The sequence below is a fragment of the Hemicordylus capensis genome, chromosome 5 (assembly GCF_027244095.1).
Source record: "Hemicordylus capensis ecotype Gifberg chromosome 5, rHemCap1.1.pri, whole genome shotgun sequence".
Classification (NCBI taxonomy): Eukaryota; Metazoa; Chordata; class Lepidosauria; order Squamata; family Cordylidae; genus Hemicordylus; species Hemicordylus capensis.
In genome coordinates, this window is record NC_069661.1 from 152,885,027 (window position 1) to 152,907,339 (window position 22,313).

The following is a 22,313-nucleotide window of genomic DNA, read 5'->3' on the forward strand; positions in this document are numbered from 1 at the left end:
AACAAGCTGGGATTAGGAGCACTCCCTTACAGAGGATGTTCCTCAGCTCGTTACCTGCATATAGTGAAAAGACACTTGGGAGCCTGAAATCTTGCTGGTTGATAGGGGATCGAATACTTATTTCCCTCACTACAATGCAAATCCATCGCTGACTTTTGGGCACTGGGCTTTTGAGGGTTTGTTTGTTGTTATTCTGTCTCTCACAGCTACAATAAACCTACCATTCCAATTATAGCCTGGTCATTTCTGTGTCAGAGGGCAAACGGACAAAATCAGCAGGGGATCAAATACTTATTTCCCTCACTGTAGGTGCATGGATCTGTTGTATCAGAGGCATAACTAGATGCTGAGTAAGGATTTTAAAAAGTCATATCCACTTCATGTACCTACCTGTGCACCTGGCACATCTGTTGGAACGAAGCAGTAGTTTGGGCACATATATCCCTAATGGGAGAATTACTGGGAAGGTATTCATAGAAGCTCTTCAAAACATCAGGTGGTGTATGGACTCAATTGTTCCTTTCCTTCCTATCCTATCAGTAACCAGCACATTAACCATCACAGGGGATCTGGGAGTTACTTTGCCAGTGCTCAGCCAGTCACAGAGCAAACACATAGCTATAATAAGAGCAGGCAGTGGGGCTGCACATGCACCGCTGATGCCTAGAAACTGCCTGCCACAGCCTTCCACTCCCCCCTGCCCCGGATGGCCGCCTTAGCCACCCTCCCTTTGCCAGACTGTGGCACAGTCTAATGACATCACTGTGCCAGTACCTGTTCTCACTGGGATAAGGTAGAATATGCACACCAGCGCAATGAAATCATTAGACTGCCACCTGGCAAAGGGAGGCAGGCTGACCATGGCCAGGCAGCAGCTGCCTCATATCTTGCCCCACGGCTCTCCTCAACATCACTGGACTGGAACTAAGAAAAGTGTCTGCTCTTCAACCCCAGCTGTTCTGTCAGAAACACAAGTGCTGCATCAGGCACACAGCCCTTCTGCTGCACTCAGTTATCCAGTTTGTAGCCATATCATCAGGTTTTCAAACTGAAATCCAGCATAACAATACAATGCAAATAAGCTTAGTGAGATACATAATTACAATCCATATTTACCTATTACATTTTCAAAAGACTGATCTATTCAATTCGTAATGAAGGGGCTGGCCCTTGGTGGTAGGACTGAGGACTGGGACAGGACCTCCTGATAGCTGTGTATTGTTGCCTTCATATTTGTTGTGTCTGGTACAGGTATGTGTCCTGGGTTGTCCAGAGATGGGGAGTGACTCTGGGGTGGCCATACCAATGTGGTGGGGAATCAATGAAGACATTTTAATCTATTTATTTATTTATTTGCTTGCTTGCTTGCTTGCTTTGTATACCGCCCTGCCAAAATGGCTCAGGGCGGTTTACAATTAAAACAAACCACTAAAACAGTAAAGAGCTAAAACAAATTAAAAAACAACATAACAATTAACAATTTAAAAACATTTTGAAACAATTAAACAATTACAGTGATTAAAAACCCCAAAATCGGGTTTTGAATTTTAAAATAGACCAGATATTAAAAACCCCAAAATTTAGGAAGGTGAGAAAGCTTGGGTGAAAAGATGGGTTTTTGGGTGGTTTTTGAAAACTGACAGAGATGGGGAGGATCGTTTCTCAGCAAGGAGCGCATTCCACAATCTCGGGGCAGCGACCGAGAAGGCCCGTCTCTGTGTAGCCACCAAACAGGTCGGCGGCAACTGGAGACGGACCTCTCCAGATGACCTCAAGGGCGGTGGGGCTCATAATGAAGAAGATGCTCTCTTAGATACCCAGGGCCTAAGTCGTTTAGGGCTTTGTAAGTTATAACTAGCACTTTGTATTTTGTCCAGAAACCTACTGGCAGCCAGTGTAATTCCATCAGTAAAGGAGTAACATGGTCTCTCCGAGATGACCAGAGACCAACCTGGCTGCCACGTTCTGAACCGACTGAAGTTTCCGGACTACGTACAAAGGTAGCCCCACGTAAAGCGCATTACAAAAGTCAAGTCTGGAGATTACCAACAGATGTACCACAGTTTTGAGGTCACTGATCTCGAGAAACGGGCGTAGCTGGTGTATCAGCCGGAGCTGATAGAAAGCACCCCTGGCCACCGCCTCAACCTGAGAAACCAGGGAGAGGTGTGAATCCAGAAGTACTCCCAGACTGCAAACCTGTTCCTATTGGGGAAGTGTGACCCCATCTAGAACAGGCAGATCGAAATCGTCTCTAGAGTTCTGACCCCACACAATAAGTACCTCTGTCTCATCTGGATTCAGCTTCAGTTTATTCTCCCTCATCCAGTCCATTACTGCTTCCAGGCAGGCATTTAAGGAGAATATGCCAGCTCCTGAAGAAGTTGACATGGACAAGTAGATCTGGGTGTCATCAGCGTACTGGTAACACCCAGCTCCAAATCCCCTGATGATCTCTCCCAACGGTTTCATGTAGATGTTAAAAAGCACTGGAGAAAGTATGGAGCCTTGAGGAACACCATACTTAAGCTCAAATTTTTAAGAGCAACAGTCTCCAATTGACACCATCTGGAATCTATCCGAGAGGTAGGAGCGGAACCACTGTAGAACAGTGCCTCCCACCCCCAATACCCTCAGATGTTCCAGAAGGATACTATGGTCGATAGTATTGAAAGCCGCTGAGAGATCCAAAAGGACCAACAGAGTCACACTTCCTCTATCAATTGCCAGTTGGAGATCATCCATCAGGCCAACCAAAGCAGTCTCCACCCCATAGCCCGCCCGAAAACCAGTTTGAAATGGGTCTAGATAATCTGTTTCCTCCAAGACCACCTGGAGCTGAGAGGCCACCACCCTCTCAATGACCTTGCCCAGCCATGGGAGGTTGGAAACAGGCCTATAATTGCTCAGCTCTGAGGGATCTAATGCAGGCTTCTTTAGAAGAGGTCTAATGATTGCCTCCTTAAGACAAGGAGGCATCCTGCCCTCTCTCAAAGAAGCATTTATGATTTCTACCAGGCTGTTCACAACAACCTCCCTGCTACATCCAACAAGCTATGTTGGAAAAGGGTCGAGAACAAGTGGTAGGCCTCACCTCTCCAAACAGCTTGTCCACATCCTCAGGAGTCACAAACTGAAACCGATCCAGTCGAATCACATAAGAGGAGTCGTTGGGCACCTCCAGCTCAGACATCAAATTAATTGTGGAGTCTCCATCTAGGTCGGCCCGAATCCGAGAAATTTTATCTGCGAAGCACTCTTTAAACACATCACAGTGGGTAACTGATGACTCCAAATTCTGGTTCAAGGGAGCGGGGGTAGATACTAATCCCCTCACAACCCTGAACAACTCCGCTAGACATGAACTCGCAGAGGCAATATGGGCAGAAAAGAACCACCTCTTTGCCGCACGTATTGCCTGAGCATAGATCTTTAGATGTGCTCTATGTCGCAATCTGTTAGATTCGAGTCGAGTCTTCCTCCACTTGCGCTCCAGTCACCTACCTTGACACTTCAGTCCCCGTAGATCTTCCGTATACCAAGGGGCCAAATCTGAAGTGGGTCAGAGGGAACGCTTGGGAGCAATCGTGTCTACTGCCCTGGTGAGCAGGTTGTTCCAATTCTCAACCAGGGCATCAACAGGATCACCAGCAAAGCCAACATTAAATCCCTTGAAGGCTTCTTGGAATCTTAGTGGATCTAATAACCTCTTCAACCATTCTAATAGGCCCCTCGCCCCTGCGGAGGTGGGAAGTGGTTGTAAGGCCAACCTTAACCAGATGGTGGTCCGTCCATGACAATGGGGAAATCACAGGAGTCCCCACCCACGGAACACCACCCTGATCAGAGTAAAATACAAATCAAGAGTGTGACCTGCAAAATGCATCGGTCCAAAGACCACTTGGGATAGGCCCATAGTTGTCATGGCCGCTATAAAATCCTGAGCTGCCCCGGACACATTGGTCCCGAAGTAAACATTGAAGTCCCCCAGCACTAAGAGTCTGGGAGACTCCAACGCAAGTTCTGCAACCAAGTCCATGAGCTCAGTAAGGGATTCCACTGGGCAGCGGGGCGATCGGTACACCAACAGAAGTCCCAATCTATCTCTGGTCCCCAAACTCAAGTACACACATTCAATATGGTCTGATACCCTGACAGGGACCCTGGTAAGGGAGATGTTTTCCTTATAGACTACAGCCACCCCACCTCCCCGCCCACATCCCCTCACCTGCTCCTCTACAGAATATCCTGGAGGAAGAAGCTGGAACCAAACTGGACCACTAGCCTCCCCCAACCAAGTCTCGGTAATACATACGAGGTCAGCCCCTTCATCCATGATCAAATCATGGATGAGTTCAGGACTGACCTGGTATTACAGAGGAGCAGGGAAAGGCTGTGTGGATTGTTGGCAGTGCTCCCTGAGGTCAAAGAGCTGGCAGGACAGCTGGAAGGGGAAACAGCTATTAAATTTCTGACTACCCTTCCCCTGGAACGGCCTGCTGACCTGCTAATGTTACTTCTTCTATTCCCCACCACCACCGGGATAGCTGCTCCATAGTCAACAAAGGCGCCCCCTGTCCCCCCATCTTTAGACGAACCCAGACACAGTATAGCAACTTCAATCCAAGTCTAAAACAGCTTAAAATTAATTAAACAGAAGCCCTCTAGCCCTTGCCCTCGTTCTCCCCCCAAGTGGCTCCCGCAAAGGGGCGGCCCCCTTTGGTGTCGCCCCTTCGGTGGCGGGCCCGCCGCCACAAGAAGCCTTCCCATAAAGCCCAAAACTGAGCAGGTGACCTGAGGAACAGCTGAGTCACTCAGCATTGGTATGTCAGCATGGCATTGGTATGTCAGCAGGCCACTGCAGGGGAAGGGAAATCAGAAACTTAATAGCTGTTTCCCCTTCTAGCCTATCATCTCTTTGTTTCCCCTTCTGGCCTATCATTTCTTTGACCTTGAAGAGCAGTCAATCTCCCACAGCAGTGCCAATCTCCCATTACTTTATAATGCCAGGTCAGTCTAAAACAAGCTGGAGATCATCCATGATTTGATTTTGGATGAAGGAGCTGACCTGCTATGCATTACAGAGTCCTGATCGACGGAGGCTAATGGTCCAGTCTGGTCCCAGCTTCTCCCAGCAGGATACTCTGGTGGAGTAGGTAAGAGAATGGGCGAGGAGATAGTGTGGCTGTGGTCTATAAGAACACTGTTTTCCTTACCAGGATCCCTGTCAGGGAATTGGCCCATATCGAGTGTCTATACCTATGCCTAGTGACCAAGGATAGATGGGGATTATTGTTTGTGTACAGGTTACCCAGTTCAACCAAGACCCTAACTGAATTGACGGACCTGGTTACAAGCTTAGCATTGGAGTCACCCAGACTATTGGTGGGGGTGGACTTCATTGTTCACTATGGGACCAGGTTGTCAGGAGTGGTGACCATGTCTATGAGCCTATCCCCAATAATCTCTGGATCGACGCATGTTGCTGGTCACATGCTTGATCTGGTTTTTTACTCTGATCAGAGAGTGGTGTTCCGTGGGTGGGGACTCCTGTTATTTCCCCATTGTCATGAAAAGTCCATCATCTGGTTAAGGTAGGACTTGCAATGACAACCCACTTCTGCAGGAATGAAGGACCCATTAGGCTGGTCCATCCAAGAAGGTTATTGGATCCAATAGGATTCCAAGAAGACTTGGAAGGGTTTTGAGCTGACTCTACCAATCATTCTGTCGATGCTCTGGTGCAAACTTGGAATAACAAACTCACTAGAGCAGTAGACAATCGCTCCTAAGTGTCCACTTCAACCTGCTTTAAAATTAGCCCAGTGGTATTCGAAAGAATTAAGGGAGCTGGAGCAGCAAGGTACACAACTAGAGTGCAAATGGAGAAAGACTCGATTCTAATCTGATAGGTTACAACATAAGAGTATATTTGCTCTTGCAATATATGTGGCAAAGATACAATTCTTTTCTGCCCATATTGCATCTGCAAGCTCACATCAAGCAGAGTTGCCTAGGGTTGTGAGAGAGCTAATACGAGCCCCTTCTCCCTTGAATCCAAATTTGGAACCATTGGTTACCCACTGTGACATTTTAATGTTTTTTTGTGGACAAAATCTCTCATATTTGGGCAAAGCTGGATTCTATAATTAGAGCAGAGTCTGTTATGGAGGTATTCACCAACTCCTCTCATGTGGTCAGACTTGATCACTTTCAGTTTGTGACTCCTGAGGATGTGGACAAGCTGTTTGAGACTGTGCATCCTACCACCTACTCTTTTGACCCTTGCCCAACTTGGCTTATTTTATCTAACAATCGGATAATCAAGGAGGGTCTGGTAAACATCATACATGTCTATCTAAGGGAGGATAGGATGCCTCCTTGTCTTAAGGAGACTATCATTAGACCATAATTGAAAAAAACCTACACTGGACCCCTCAACTGATTATCAGGGCCTATTTCAAACTGGTTTTAGGGCAGGCTATGGGGTTGAGACTGCCTTGGATCCGAGAGATGGTTTAGATCTGCCTGTTCTGGATGGCATTACACGTCCTCTGAAAGATCAGTTACATAGCTTGGGAGTGCTCCTGGATCCCAAACTCTCTCTGGTTTTTCAGGTTGAGGAAGTGGCCAGGAGCACTTTTTATCAGCATCAGCTGGTATGTCAGCTATGCCCATTTCTGGAGATAACCTTACAACAGTGGTTATAACTGTAATGCACTCTATGTGGGGCAGGCTTTGTAGTCCAGAAACTACAATAGGTACAGAATGCTTTATCCAGGTTGGTCCCTGGGACAACCCAAAGGGACCATATAACATCGATTTTAAAAGAACTGCACTGGCTGCCAATATGTTTCTGAGCGAAATACAGAGTGGTGGTGATTACCTACAAAGCCCTGAATGGCTTAGGTCCAGGGTACTCAAACGAGTGCCTTCTCTGTCATAAACCCTACCACCTATTAAGATTATCTGAGGACGTCCGGTTATGGTTACTGCTGGCTCGTCTGGTGGTGACTCAGGGCCAGGCTTTCTCTGTGGCTGCCCCAGGGCTTTGGAATGCACCCCCTCTCAAAATAAAAGCTTCTCCATCTCTGATTGCTTTTTAAAAGATGCTGAAGATACACCTGTTTTCCCAGACTTTTAATTACAACTAATTTTAATTGGTTTTATTCTGAGAAATTGTTTTAATTATATTACTCTGTGAATTGTTTTTATTCTGTGAAAGTGTTTTAATACTTTTTTTTAGTATATATTGTAACTTGGGTTGTGTGCACTACTGAGAGATGTATATATCAGGCGGTATATAAATATGATAAACAAATAAATAAAAGGGTAAAAAGGATAAAACTTAAAATAAAAGGGTAAACATTTCTTTATCTGCTGCCAAGAGAAAGCAAACATATTTTTACCTGAGTTTCTATTCCTTGCTCAAGCAACCGTTTAGCCTGATTTTCCACCTCAAGTCGAGCTCTTGCCATAAAAAGCAGGTCATTTTCAATTACTTCTATTCCAGAGAGATCTATTCCTTGAGAAAGGTAATCTATAAAAACATAATTTTGATATATTATAAAAATTCTGACAACAGTGATAATGAAAAACGTTCAAGCTTCTAGGTATTATTTCACATGTCACATTTTCATACAAAGACTCCACATCAGCATGCATTCTCATGATTTCTTTTACAAGGGGCAAAAGAAAAACTGTTCATCAAGATATAAATATCCCAACAGCAAATTAGTGCATTTATTTCTTAGCTTCCCACTAGAAAAGGCATCATAATTCTAATCAGAGTACAGGAACAGTGGGTTGGATCCAAAGATGCTCTTCCACATGTAGATGGTGTCTTCGCACTTATGTTGTATACCTCATGCTAGATTGCTGTATGAGAGAACTGAAACGAAACCTAAAGACATTCTTTCAGTGGCACAAAGAGAACCATGAGAATGCTATATAATATGTCTATTACAATACTATGTGAACTTTTCTCTTGGTACTAATGCAAGCCTTCATGGAACAGTGCTAGTAGTTATTTTCCTGCTGCTCGGGGTTCTTTGGATGCAGCCCAATGATTAGATTAGATTAGATCTGTCCCATCAAGGTGCTTGTGGCAAAAGCTGTATTGCAATTGTTTTATGGCACAGAATTGTGTTTGTATCATAATTATGGCCCCCCTTAAAGTTGTCCAATCCAAATTTTTTAGAGCTATTTTTTCAGTCCCATGCTGTGTTTCTAATGCAGCCTTGCATTTGGAATCAGGCTTAATTACAATTAGTAGTGTGCATGGTTTTGGTTCGGCACAATGGAAAAGCCCTCCGGATCGGTCCGGAATTCCGGAGGTCCGGATGGGCGGGGTACTGTCACTTTAAGCGGGGTGGTGGTGGTACTTACCCCCCCCACACCGCTCTTCCCCCTCCGGCGCTGCTGCTTTTAAAAATCTTCTTGGGGCAGCAGAGTTCCTCCCTGCCGCCCCTGCCCCCGTCGTTGTCCTACTAAGCTTTTGTTGTCCATGCACGCTGCTAGCTCTTCATCGTATCAAGCTTAGCAGGACAACGACAGGGGCAGGGGCAACAGGGAGAAACTCTGCCGCCCCAAGAAGATTTTTTAAAGCAGCAGCGCCGGAGGGGGAAGAGCGGCGGGGGGGGGGGGTAAGTACCACCACCACCCCGCTTAAAGTGACAGTCCCCGCAGTGCCGGACTACGCTTCTGTAGTTCCGTGCACATCCCTAATTACAATCGAGACCGGGGCCTGGCTTCATATTTTTAATTTTTGGCTTCAATTAATATTACCTGTTCACACTGTTATAAAAATACGTGTTTTAAATAAAATTAATAACCTGTAAATTAATACAATGAATCTTTTTCTGAAACCTAAAATAAAACTCATAGTTCAACACTGGGAACAGAAATAATAGTGTAGAATACTAACAAAAAAATTTAATTCCAGAAACCAACAAGAACTAAATATGAAGCAAGAACTCAATATCTGGAACTTAATAATGCAGCAAAGTTAAAATAAGGTTAAGAATACACATTACATAGGATATAGGGCTCCTGCCAAAAATGCCAGCTTGCATTGGGTTCTCCCCTTCCTTCTATTATATGTACAATTAGCTTCCATGTGCTGTCAAGTCCTCATTTATGTTGACCACTCCCTGCCAATGGTAGTTAACGTCATCAGGCAGGGTCAGGGATTTGCACTTTGCAATGATATCACAACACAGGGTATGTGATGCGACATGTCACAGGGATGAGTTCAAGAATGTAGAACGGGAATGCCATTTTCAGCAATAGTGCCAAGCACCACACTATTGTTCTGCACTATGGCAGTGTGAACTAAAAGTTTCCTTTAAAAAAAAAAAAAGGACAACAGTACTGTATTTGAAATAAATATGATCTACAGATATTTCATTGTTCATGTAGAAAAGTGGACTGGGAGCATTCTTGTAGGTAAGGGCTGTGAAGCATGCGGGATGAAACTGCACTCCAGCAAATGTTAAGCATGTACAAGTGCCACTGCATTGAGACCTTCACATGCTTAACTGCCACAGGGAAGTCAGAGAACCAAAAAGAACATCATCATATTGGAATTTTACTGAAATTGCACTTCTCATTTTTTAAATACAGTGGTCCCTCTACTTACGAAATTAATCCGTTCCGAATGCACATTTGTAAGTCGAAAAATTCGTAAGTCGAAAAGCGGTTTCCCATAGGAATGCATTGGGAACGGATTAATGCGTTCCGGAGCCTAGAAAAAAGACCCAGACCCCCAGTAAGGCTTGCAAACTGCACAGGAACATTTCTTTTCAAGAATAAACAGGCAGTAAACAGGCAGGCAAGTCAAGGAAACCGCATGTAAAATTCGTAAGTCGAGGAAACCCCATCTAAAAATTTGTAAGTCGAGGAAACCCCATCTAAAAATTTGTAAGTCGAAAAAAACGCATCTAAAACCGGATCTAAAACTGCCGTTTGTAACTCGAAAAATACTTATGTCGAGTAGTTTGTAAGTCGAGGGACCACTGTACTTGTAAAGTACCCCAGCTTGATCCTCAAAAGCTACCACATTTCTTGCTCTCCTCAATTTTCTTGTCCTGCTCGAGTGTCTCTTTCATTCACAAAATAAATGGCCATAAATACAAAACATTCAGAATATTTGTTTGTTTGTTTGTTTATTTAATACATTTCTATACCGCCCAAAACGCAAGTTCTCTGGGTGAAGTATTCCAAGCCCAATTCTCCACTTTCCATTCCAGATAGAAATATTATGATCCAGCATTTGGAGCATGAAAATAAATTTCCTCTTGCTCAACAACACTAAAAATGGATGATAACTGGATATTGCCTGTTGCTCTAAAGGCGCTGAAGTGCATCATAGCCTTAATAGCCTTAAGACTGGCAAAAAAACCCCAAAAAAACGCAACCCTAAGAGCAGCACCTCTCCCCCACAACCATGTCACAGCTACATTTCTTCATATCATAGATAATATTTTTCAAACCATAAGATACCATTTAAAAAATATTAGTCACTCCATCTATATGTTCACAGTATATTAATATTGTATGCTTCACCAGACTGTGAAAATAGACTATTTACCTTCAAAATGTGTGTCACCTTCTGCAAGCAGATATTGTGCTTCCACAACAAAACTGCAACCTGCCTCCTAATCAAAGCTTTTTTGCTAAAAAAAAGAAGCAAAATTGTACCACCAGTTTTCCTGTGAAAGCAGGCAGATTTGCACAGAAACAGAAGTTGCACAGGAATAATATGTGCGTCTTTGCAACTGGAGACATTGCAGTCTTTGAGATTGTAAACAACCATTCATCTCAAACAGCCACATTTGCATAGCTTGCCCTCGCCTTTTGTTCAGAAGAACCCACCTTAAGTGACCAAGTCCATGAAGCAATGGATCTTGCTGTTTTGCACAGAGCAACTTGCCCTCCAGAAAAGAAGCCACCTGATTAAGTCAATAGGGCATGTTTTGGGGTATAAATACCCAACCAGGCCACAATGGCCTCAGATGCTGTTTGGAACCTGGTGGGACTCTGCCTAGATTCCACCAACCCACAGATTCTCACAGGTGAGCTGGGACTGCTGCCCCCTCACTCTATCCCCACTTCACCCCATGCTTTGCTCCAAGAGGCACGTTTGCCCTGTCATCGTGTAACCAATGCACCCAGGAAGGACAGGTAAACTAATATCTCATCTTTCCCATACAACTTTGTTCACCTTCCCTTCTGCTCCCTTCCCCGCTCTCAGGGCACATTTTATTGCAAGCCTCTATGTAGGCTCCTATTTAGGACTTTAGCCAAATTATCGCAAGCATCTGACCAAGACTCTCATTTAGAACCTTAGCTAAATCATTGAACTGCCTGACTATTCTCCCTTTTTGCCATCTGTTACCCCCATTTTTACCCTTAATAAAGCTTTTAAACTTTACCTACATCTCATCATCCTTTTGAAGTACATCAGAACTGCTAAATTCATAATGGAGCCAAACTGCTCTCCAATCCAAGCTAATTTCCCCATTTTAGCCAAAAACATAGCTGGAGCACCCTAGCTAATCACTCCAGAGCAGCTTGGGTAACAACAGCAAGTGAATAGGGAGACAGGAGCTGACAACTACCTGGCTCCTCCACTGCTCATAAAGCTGAGGGCTGACACAGCAGTGGCATTTATTTGGCCAAGAGTCAGCTCTTGGAGACAAGCTTGTTGCTTCTGACTGTTCTTGGTCCTCAGAGACATACTGTAGCCGAAGCTCCTGCCTCCCAACAGCTCCCTCCTGACTTCTAACCCCAAACTCCAAACCAACTTTAAAGTTGCTTGCAAATCCCCACGTGGTCCTGATCTGCAGTTTGAGAACTCCTGCATTAAACAGTAGCAAACCCATATTTGCTATTGACAGGAAACCAGCTTCTTGACAAATATACCTCTATGATGTATTGTAAACATTGGCAAATGTTTGTTTGTCACTTGCACACTTTATATGAAGTCCTTAAAACATGTTACGAGAACACCTAATATAATGTGTGAAGTGGCTGACAAATGTTTTGTTGAAATATAGGGTGTTTAGACAACAAGAACAGCCACCATGGGCGTAGCTTCCATTGGACAAGGGTGGACAATTGCACCTGGGCCCACATGGCTTGCGAGGCCCAAAGGCAGTCCCCTCCTTGTCAATGAGCCGCCACTGTGCTCGCTGTGACTTCCCATCTTCGCCGCTGGGGAGCAGTGGTGGACAGGCTTCCCCCCACTCCACTACAGGCCAGCATGCAGGTTTCCCTTCCTCCAAACAGCGCATCTGCGCTGTTTGAGTATGGAGGCCGCCGTGTGCTGTGACGCATCCATCCTTGGGAAGATCCATCCATGGATCTTCCCAAGTACTAATCAGTCTTATTTCATACCTTCATAAGCTCCCAATTAATTTATTATTATTATTATTATTATTATTATTATTATTATTTTGATTTATGGATATTCTACAGAATGATTTCAGTATTACAGAGATCTATCAACATAGACATCAAATTCTGGTTAAGCTTCATGGATCACAAACTATCTATTTAAGTCACACTAAATAAAGTGTTCCCACTGCATTGATAAAAGGAACTTAAGCCATCCGTTTTAATATCCTGTGACCTGTTTGTTCTATCTGTGTTTTATTTGATAGGTGTAATGATCTTGCTTTGTTAATCCTATTCAGGGCCAAAGATAACTGGTCTGTAATCATGATCAATGTACAAAAATTTCTATACAAACAAAGTTAAAATTAAATTGTGTTGTGACATAGCTCACAGTTTCCATTCAGAACATTCTAGAGTCTCATCCACAGATGAGATGCAAGTTGATGCCACAGACTCTTAGTATTGTGGCAAGACCAGAGATGCTGGACAGAACAATGCAATTACCATAAATTTTGAAGTATATGTACACATGAAAAGCATGGCAGAACTGCCAAAGTACAAGCGCTAAATGGCACAAAGCCATAAATGTGTAGACTGAAAGGGCTGTAGCTTGTAGCTTATTTAGATTAATACTGCAGAAATCTTCTGGGAACAAAAGGTCATCCAGTTGTTCTAAAAAAAATGAACAATAGCATCTCTTATTTGTTTTCACATTGAACATCTCACAGTCTATCTTAATTGTATTCAGAATATTGGTTTTCACTGTGTCCATTAATTGTATTCAGAATATTGGTTTTCACTGTGTCCATGCATGAGATAGCTTACAGAAGATTTCTTACTCTTGAAAAAATATTCTTACAAAATTTAATAGCATAGATTCCCAGAGACTATTATGGAGAAAAACCCCTCCTACTTATTGTAGACACATGGAAACCAGATTTCCCACCTCTCATTTACGCAATTGTACTTTCACATGGTTCACATACTTTTGGAAACTTCAGCCCATAAGAAACTTGGAACATGTTGTCATTGCTGCCAGGGGCGTAACAAGGCTGGAGTGGGCCCAGAGACAAAATTTTAAAATGGGCCCCTCGCTGATACACACACTTCACAATATATAGTCATGTGACTTGCCTCTGGGGGGCCCCTCGAGGCATGAGGGCCCCCAGGCAGCCGCCTCCCCATGCCTAATAGTAGTTACGCCCCTGATTGCTGCATGTTAAAAATCAAATTTTCATGAGAGCCACAACATTATAAAGCCAAGACTGGAATTTATAACATTTATTTATCCAGGCATCTAATCACAAGGAGGATTTGAATTAGATAGCAAGTTAATGATTTATTACTTATGCGTAAAATCAATAAACACGATTTTTCGTGTTACACATGAAAACAAAATGTAAGATATTCATTCTGCTGCTGCTTTGGAATCTATCTCTCCTTGGTTCAAAATGGATGGGAATTTGGAAAGGAGCTTTGAGCTCAACCTCACTGGGTCAAAAGTCCCTTCCACATTATCTTTCAACCTACCTCTTGCCCATATAGGAATAGTGGCAGTGGCATTTTGGTCTGGATTGATTTCCAGCCCCACAGCTGAGCAGAAAAGGGAGAGAGCTGATCAGCAGCAAGTGCATCACAGTTTTACAAAATGCATAAGTAGCTGCTGCTACAACTGAATCCCCCTCGTAAAAACAGCCCTGCTGGATCAGGCCCAAGGACCATGCAGTCTAGCATCCTGTTTCACACAGTAGCAACTCCTCTGAAACCGGTAGTTAGAGGCATCTTACCCCTATGGCTGGAGACAAAATGCCTCTAAATACCAGTTGCAGAGGAGGTGGCCTATAGCACTCAGACTAATAGCCATTGATAGACTTGTCCTCCATGAATTTATCTAAACCCCTCTTAAAGCCATCCAGGCTGTTGGCTGTCACCACATCTTGTGGCAGATAATTCAATAGGTTAATTATGGAAGAGATTCATAATTTGAGATCATTGCTGTCCTTCAGGAGAGCCCTTAAAACCTATCTGTTTGGCCTGGCCTTCCAGGGTTTTAAATGATTGACTAATTGTTTTAAATTGTTGCCTTGATTTCCAGGGTTTTTAGCTGTTTAATTGGTTGTATTGTGTTTTAATAGTTTGATTTTAATTATTAACTTGTTTTAATTGTTTTTATCGCGCTGTAAACTGCCCTGAGCCATTTTGGAAGGGCGGTATAGAAATCAAATCAAATCAATCAATCAATGTGTTGTGTGGAAAAGGGCTTCCTTTTGTCGGCCCTAAATTTCTTGGCAGTTTCATGGGATCACCCCTACTTCTAACTTTATGAGAGAGGAAGAAAATTTTCTCTCTATCCCTCCACCCATACTAAAGCCAGAGAACACATGTGCATGTACAATAGGGGGAAATGTTAAATATTATTTATTACTAGCAGATCCAGTGCAGAGCGTCTGTGCCCTCTTCCCCCGGGCGTCTCTCTCCGGCCCACTTCTCCGCCCCGCCCCGCCCCCCGCCCACAGTTTCTGGCTGGCTTTCAAGCCACCCCATCCCCTCCCCTCCTGCCACCGCTGCTTCCTCTTCCTGGCAACCCAGCTGCCTCCTCACCCTGGCAACCGGGCCCACCGCCACCTCCTCCCCGCCACAGCTAGATATAAAACCTATTTTAGCATCATATATTTAAAATCTATTGAAATATTTAAGGCCTATTAAATCAATAATGAATATCTGAAAGGAGCATTTTCATATAGTAGATTTCTTGTTTAATAAGGTTACGCTGGTTTCCTTATGCTATAGAATCAACATGATAACAAATGCTTATATCTATTGAATACAATAATGCCTATCCATCCATTTTGAGAGCAACATTTAAAGATTACAAACTGTCACATTTTATAGTGTCTACCACCATATTTTTACTGTGGCCTTTATTTAGTAATACCTTTCATTAAAAACAACAACAACCAGAAACTTGGCAACTCCATTAGTTCATGTACAATAGAAAGAAATGTCATGAGGATTTTGCAGGGAAATGACTAATTATACACATATAATCAAGAGATGTATGATATATGCAGGCTTAGAAGAAGAGAAAGAAAATCCCAGTGTTTCCTAAAGCTACTCATTTTACATTAATTTTTATTGTGATTTTTTAAAAACAGTTTTAGAAATATAAACAGTTCCCTTCTTCAAACCACTCCCTTGCCCTATTTCCTTCTCCTGTAGGGAAAATGCAGATGTTAAGTACCGAATTAAACAAAGGTGTTTTTTTAAATGAAATTTAATCTACTCACTGCATTTACAAGGGGATGATACAGAAGGCGAGAACGGCCCAAAGTCATTACTCCCCCAAAACATACATACATACATTTATTTTTTTTAAAGTTGATTGCTATTGTAAGTGCTGCATTGAAGAATTTATTTCTGCATTCACTTCTAGCAGATATATTAAACTCATTGAAGTAAGGCCTACTACCTATATGTATAATGTTGGCTTGGCTAAAAGTAGCAGTGGAATAGAACAACTGCAACACCTCTGGGGGCATATGGTATACCAATAGTATCCAAGTCAAGAGCAGCTACAATATGATTGAGTTGAAAATACTGCCAAGTAAGGGAGATTAAATTGTTTGGTGGCTATAGGCCACCTCCTGCCTCAGAGGCAAGATGCCTCTAAATACCAGTTGCAGGGGAGCAACAGCAGGAGAGAGGGCACGCCCTCAACTCCTGCCTGTAGACTTCTCAGAGGCCTCCGTCAGTCACTGTGTGAAACAGGATGTTGTACAAGATAGGCCTTGGGCCTGATCCCGAAGGGCTGTTATGGTATTTTTAAAAAATTAATTCTGGAATTACCGAAATGGCAAGAATAAAACATGCTGGATATTCAATGGGTTAATGAAGGGATTCCCTCGGACATTAGAACATAAAAACAGCCCTGCTGGATCAGGCCCAAGGCCTATCTAGCCCAGCATCCTGTTACACACAGTGGCCCACCAGATGCCTCTAGAGAGCCCACAGGAGATATGTGCATACCTTCTTTCCTGCTGTTGCTCCCCTGAAACTGGTAGGGCTGCCCCAGGAGATAATTAACTGTTCGTAAAAGCTTCAAATTTGAGTTACATGGTTAGTTATTTCCAAGCTTGTCCAATAGCCAATAAGGTACAGAAATACATTTCAGGAAGTTTTAAGTGGGTCTTAAGATCTTAATGCCCACTATTATTTAGGATTGTCAGAGACTGCATTTCAAAGTCTGCCCATTCATTCTCCCAAATCTCACCTTTGCTGCTAGGTAAGTCTTATGGCAGGGGTGGGGAACCTTGGCTCTCCAGCTGTTTTTGAACTACAAGTCCCACCATCCCCAGCCACTAGTTGTAGTTCAAAAATAGCTGGAGGGCCAAGGTTCCCCTCCCCTGTCTTATGGTATGCTCCAAGGCTGAGCAAATTAAAATGACCGTGTTCAACAGGTAACTAACTTTTTAAAGGCAATGTGCAGACTCTCCTCAGGTCCTCACAAAACCTTCCAGAAGATGTGGTCAGTCCTCTTGAAGTGACATGGTAATTCTCAAAACACATTTTAATCAGTTTTCACCATAAGTGGATGAAAATGTCACCCTTTTAAATTTAATTCTATGTCTATGTGTGTAAAGAATCCAAGTTAAGTTTAACAGTCCTTTAAACATTTCCAGTAATAATTAGTTTTTCAATGGAAGAAAGGACTATTTCATCTTGTTCCTAAAGAAATGCAGCTAATGGTCATTAGGGATGTGAATGGAACCAGAGACTGCTGGTTCGAAGCGGGGGGCGGGATAACTTTAAGGACTGGGGAGGGTGCTCTCTCTCTCTCTCTCACACACACACAGCCGCCATGGCATTTCCCCCACCAGCACTGTTCCCAAAAATGGTCCGTCCCCCCCGCCCCGGGGCAGCATCGTACCTCCTTGCTGCCCCGGTACAAACCAGGAGTGGCCAGAAGTGGCGACAGTGTGTGCACATGCAGTGGCCATTTGCATTCACGAAGTACCAGGGTGACACAGAGGTATACTGCCACCCTGGTGGGACTGTTTTGGGGAACAGCGCCGGTGAAAGAAATGTGGGAGGGGGGAAGAGCATACTCCCTAGTCTCTAAAGTTACCCCCCCCCAACCTTTGAACCGGCCAAACCGCTGATCTTTCGAACCAGTTCCGTGCACATCCCTAATGGTCATTGCCTCAGATTTAGTCCAATTGCTTTTGTAGTCTGAAATAGCACCATCTCTAAGAGTTTTGTAATTTAGAGACTGCTGCCAAAAACCAAACATCAACATATCAAAGCCATTACTATTCCTGACCACTGCTTTTCAATTCCCTTGATTCAGAAATAGACCGCCATGAGAAGGATTTTGGGGTCATGGGGGACAGCTTGTTGAAAGTGTCAACCCAATGTGTGGCAGCTTTGAAAAAGGCCAAATAAAACTGCTAATATAATACCCTTCTACAAATCTATGATGCTGCCACATTTGGAGTACTGTGTACAGATTATTATTATTTGTTTGTTTGTTTTATTCAATTTCTATACCGCCCTTCCAAAAATGGCTCAGGGCGGTTTACACAGAGAAGTAACAAATAAATAAGATGGATCCCTTTCCCCAAAGGGCTCACAATCTAAAAAGAAACATAAGATAGACTCCAGGAACAGTCACTGGAAGTACTGTGCTGGGGGTAGATAGGGCCAGTTACTCTCCCCCTGCTAAATAAAGAGAATCACCACGTTAAAAGGTGCCTCTTTGCCAAGTTAGCAGGGGTTCTGATCACCATACCTCAAAAGGACAGTTCTGATCACCATGCCTCAAAAGGACTTTATACAACTGGAAAAGATACAGAAGAGGGCAACCAAGATGATCATGGACCTGGAGCACCTTCCTTATGAGGCAAGGCTACAACACCTGTGGCTTTTTCATCTAGAAACAAAAAGACTGAAGGGAGACATGATAGAGGTCTATAAAATAATGTATTGTGTACAGAGAGAGAAATTTTCTCCTTCTCTCATAACAATATAACCGGGGTATTCCCATGAAACTGAATGCCAAAACATTTAGTCCCAATAAAAGGAAATAATTTTTCACACAACACATAATTAACCTAATTATTATAATATAATAATTAATTATATAATAATTATAATATAATTATTAGCCCCTGGTGGTGCAGTGGTAAAACTGTCGCCCTGTAACCAGAAGGTTACAAATTCGATCCTGACCAGGGGCTCAAGGTTGACTCAGCCTTCCATCCTTCCGAGGTCGGTAAAATGAGTACCCAGAATGTTGGGGGCAATATGCTAAAATCATTGTAAACCGCTTAGAGAGCTCTGGCTATAGAGCGGTATATAAATGTAAGTGCTAAATGTAAGTGCTAAGTGCTATGGATGGCTTTAAGAAAGGCTTAGATAAATTCATGGAGGAATTAGCCAATGGCTACTAATCCAAGGGGTATAGGCTACCTCCAGCCTAAGAGGCAAGATGTCTCTAAACACCAGTTGCAGAAGGGCAACAGCAGGAGATTGGCCATAGTCCTTTTTTGCAGGCTTCCGGGAGGTATCTGATGGGCCAATGTGTGAAATTGGATGCTGGACTAGATAGGCTTTCAGCCTGTTCCAGCAGGGCTGTTTTTATGAGGGACTGCCTTATGGTGCAGGTGAGAGGTTCAATTGCTCTATTAAGGAAAGGGAGCAACCCTTCTTGAAGAATTCCTTTCTAACCAGCATGGGATTAGCAAATTGCTTACATCTGTGAGAGTTGACCATTTCTCTAATCAGACTGTGGGCCAGGGGTGTATACAGAAAGGCCTAGCTTTTGGCCAGGGAGCCAGTTGTACCAGGGAAGAGAGAACATGGAAGGTAGGAGAACAACCCAGGAAAGCTCAGGAGCTAAAGAAGCTGATATTGCTTGAAAAGACAGGAGAAGGTGAGCAAGAGAAACTTCAGAGCCAAAGTACCAGGAAATGGTTCCATTGCCCATCAGCAACAGAGAAAAAAAGGGGATTCCTCCAGTAAGCATCGGGGGTGGGGGTGAGAAAATTGTGTCCTGAGGCAGGACAAAGAGGACTGTCAAGATTCAAATCCAAGCTCTATGAGTCGAACCAAGGTGGAGCAAGAACAGAATAGGGAATTGACTCTGTGGTGGAGATTTTTACAGGTTAGAGCAGGGCTGCTCAACTTCGGCCCTCCTGCAGATGTTGGCCTACAACCCCCATAATCCCTGGCTATTGGCCACTGTGGCTGGGAATTGTGGGAGTTGTAGTCCCAAAACATCTGGGGGGGCTAAGTTGAGCAGCCCTGGGTTAGAGAGTATATTGGTAAGAGAGTAATCAGACCTAAGTGCTGGTTAGAAAAGGTTCCATACCAGATATGGATTACCTGTGTCCTGCAGCTTTTTCATGCAATAGTAACAAGCAAGCTCAATATCTACATCTACATCACCAAAATATTATTCTAGTTTATAATAAAGTTCATTTATTTTGGCTTTCTTCATCCGTGGCTCTGCCTGTTAACAACACCCTCAGGCCCACTTTGCTGAGCTATCAGGGTTTTCTAGGTTTAGAGATTCTATTCAAGGGGTGATAAACAGTGGAAATTGATTAGATACAGAAAGATAATTTGGGGGATTTTTTTTTCCTTAGAGGAAGATTTGGGGCCTGGGGTATGAGCAACCTACACAGGTCACTAGCCCCCCATCACACCTTCCTAATACCACTGTGTAGTGGATTAAAGTCTTTGTCTCAGAGCAAACTCATGTGAGGGAAAGAAATGCTGAATAATATCTGTGAGCTTCAGGACTAGGCTTCTCTTAAAACTCTTCTGTATTTTTGGTAGGTTCAAAAATGGCTTCCGTCACCCACCCCCTCTTCATTATGAAGCTTGAACCTCCCTGGGCTTGGGGTGGAATCCCAGGGAAAACTCTCTTTATTTTACTATTAGACAAGTACAAAATCTTCCACGTGCAAGCCTACACATGGTGAGAAAACTGATAGCTGCTGAACGCCTGAGGAGACATGTCTGCACCAGAGAAATCCCCTTTTAGCGCCCCCCCTTTCTTGAGTTAAAAACCAACTCCGAGAATTGTAAAAGAACAAAAAGGAAAACAGTTTAGTTCAGGTACTACAGACGGCTTCTGTCTGAGGCTTACTCAGCTTTTAGTTACAGATGAAATACTCAGTATGTTACAAGAATACTTCAAAAGCACCCCAAATGATGTTGGGGTGGCACACTTTAAAAATCTAGCTTACCCAGTTGCAAAAAACAGGTATGTAGGAAAATGCAAAAGCACACTTAAATGCGTACAAAGTCTTTTGCTACGCCCAAAGTATATGGAGCGTAGGCTAGTGATTCTTATTACAATTACACTGTAAGTAAACTAAGCTAACTTGGCAAATAGGCACCTTTTAAACATGGTGATTCTCTTTTATTTAGCAGGGGTAGAGTAACTGGCCTTATCCATCCCCAGCACAGTACCTCCAGTGACTGTTGCTTGTGTCTAACGTGTTTCTTTTTAGATTGTGAGCCCTTTGGGGACAGGGAGCCATCTTAATTATTTGTTATTTCTGTGTAAACCGCCCTGAGCCATTTTTAGAAGGGCAGTATAGAAATCGAATAAATAATAATAATGATGATGATGATGATGTTTGGGCAATTTCCTTTCTTCCAGTTGAACAGAAAGGAAATTGCCCTAACACCAGAGGCACAAAAGACCAGCTGCTGATTGACAAAATGATTTTAGAAAACTGCAAGAGAAAAACCAATCTAAGTGTTGCATGGATTGACTACAAGAAAGCCTTTGATTCATTGCCTCACACATAGATACTAAAATGTTTAGAAACAACGGGTGTCAGCAAAAACATTCAGATATTTTTTTTAAAAAAGCAATGAGCATGTGGAGTACAAAGTTAACAATCAATGGCGAGACACTTGGACAGGTTAGCATTAGAAGAGGCATTTTCCAAGGGGACTCACTATCCCCTCTGTTGTTTGTAATCGCCATGACCCCACTTTCACAAATACTAAACAAAACAGGCCTCGGATACCAAACAACCTAAAACATCAAGTAAAATCAACCATCTGCTGTACATGGACGATCTGAAGTTGTATGTAAAGTCCCAGTCAGAAATCGAATCACTGCTAAACACTGTCCGTATATTCAGTAGCGATATAGCAATGGAGTCTGGACTAGACAAGTGTGCTGCATTAATAATGAACAGAGCAAAATAACAAAAACAGAAGGAATAGAACTGCACAATGGAAGCAACATCAAGAACCTGGAAGAGAAAGAACATTACAAATACTTGTGCATTCTCCAGGCTGATAACATCGCACACACTGAAGTTAAAAGAAAAATTGGAAGTGAATACATCAGGAGAGTTAGAAAAATCCTCAAGTCCAAACTCAATGGCGGGAACACCATACAAGCCATAAACACCTGGGCTATACCTGTTATCAGATACACTGCAGGAATAATAGACCGGACCCAGGCAGAGCTAGAGACGCTAGATCGTAAGACCAGGAAAATCATGACCATCAATCATGCGCTGCACCCCTGCAGTGATGTCGATAGGCTATACCTCCCTCGCAGCTCAGGTAGAAGAGGAATGCTGCAAGTCCATCAAACAGTAGAGGAGGAGAAAAGAGGCCTTGAAGAATATATCAAGGACAGTGAAGAAGATGCGCTTCAAATGGTCAATAATGCGAAACTATTCCACACCAATGAAACAAAGCAGGCCTACAAGAAAGAACAAGCCAAGAACCAAGCAGAAAAAATGGAAAAATAAGCAACTGCATGGTCAATATTTGCACAATATAAGTGGAAAATCAGACATCACCAAGACCTGGCAATGGCTTAAGAATGGCAACTTGAAGAAAGAAACAGAGGGTTTAATACTGGCTGCGCAAGAACA

At 43.2% G+C, this 22,313-nt stretch overlaps 1 protein-coding gene across 4 annotated transcripts in view; it reads right to left on the bottom strand.

Annotated features, from left to right (window-relative positions):
* COG5 (component of oligomeric golgi complex 5) overlaps window positions 1–22,313 on the bottom strand; it is a 270,566-nt gene that overhangs the window by 143,061 nt on the left and 105,192 nt on the right. For all 4 annotated transcript variants that reach the window (XM_053255351.1, XM_053255350.1, XM_053255353.1 and 1 more), the window contains one exon: window positions 7,410–7,540. In XM_053255351.1, coding sequence (XP_053111326.1) covers window positions 7,410–7,540 — 131 coding nt within the window. The remainder of the gene's footprint in view (window positions 1–7,409; window positions 7,541–22,313) is intronic.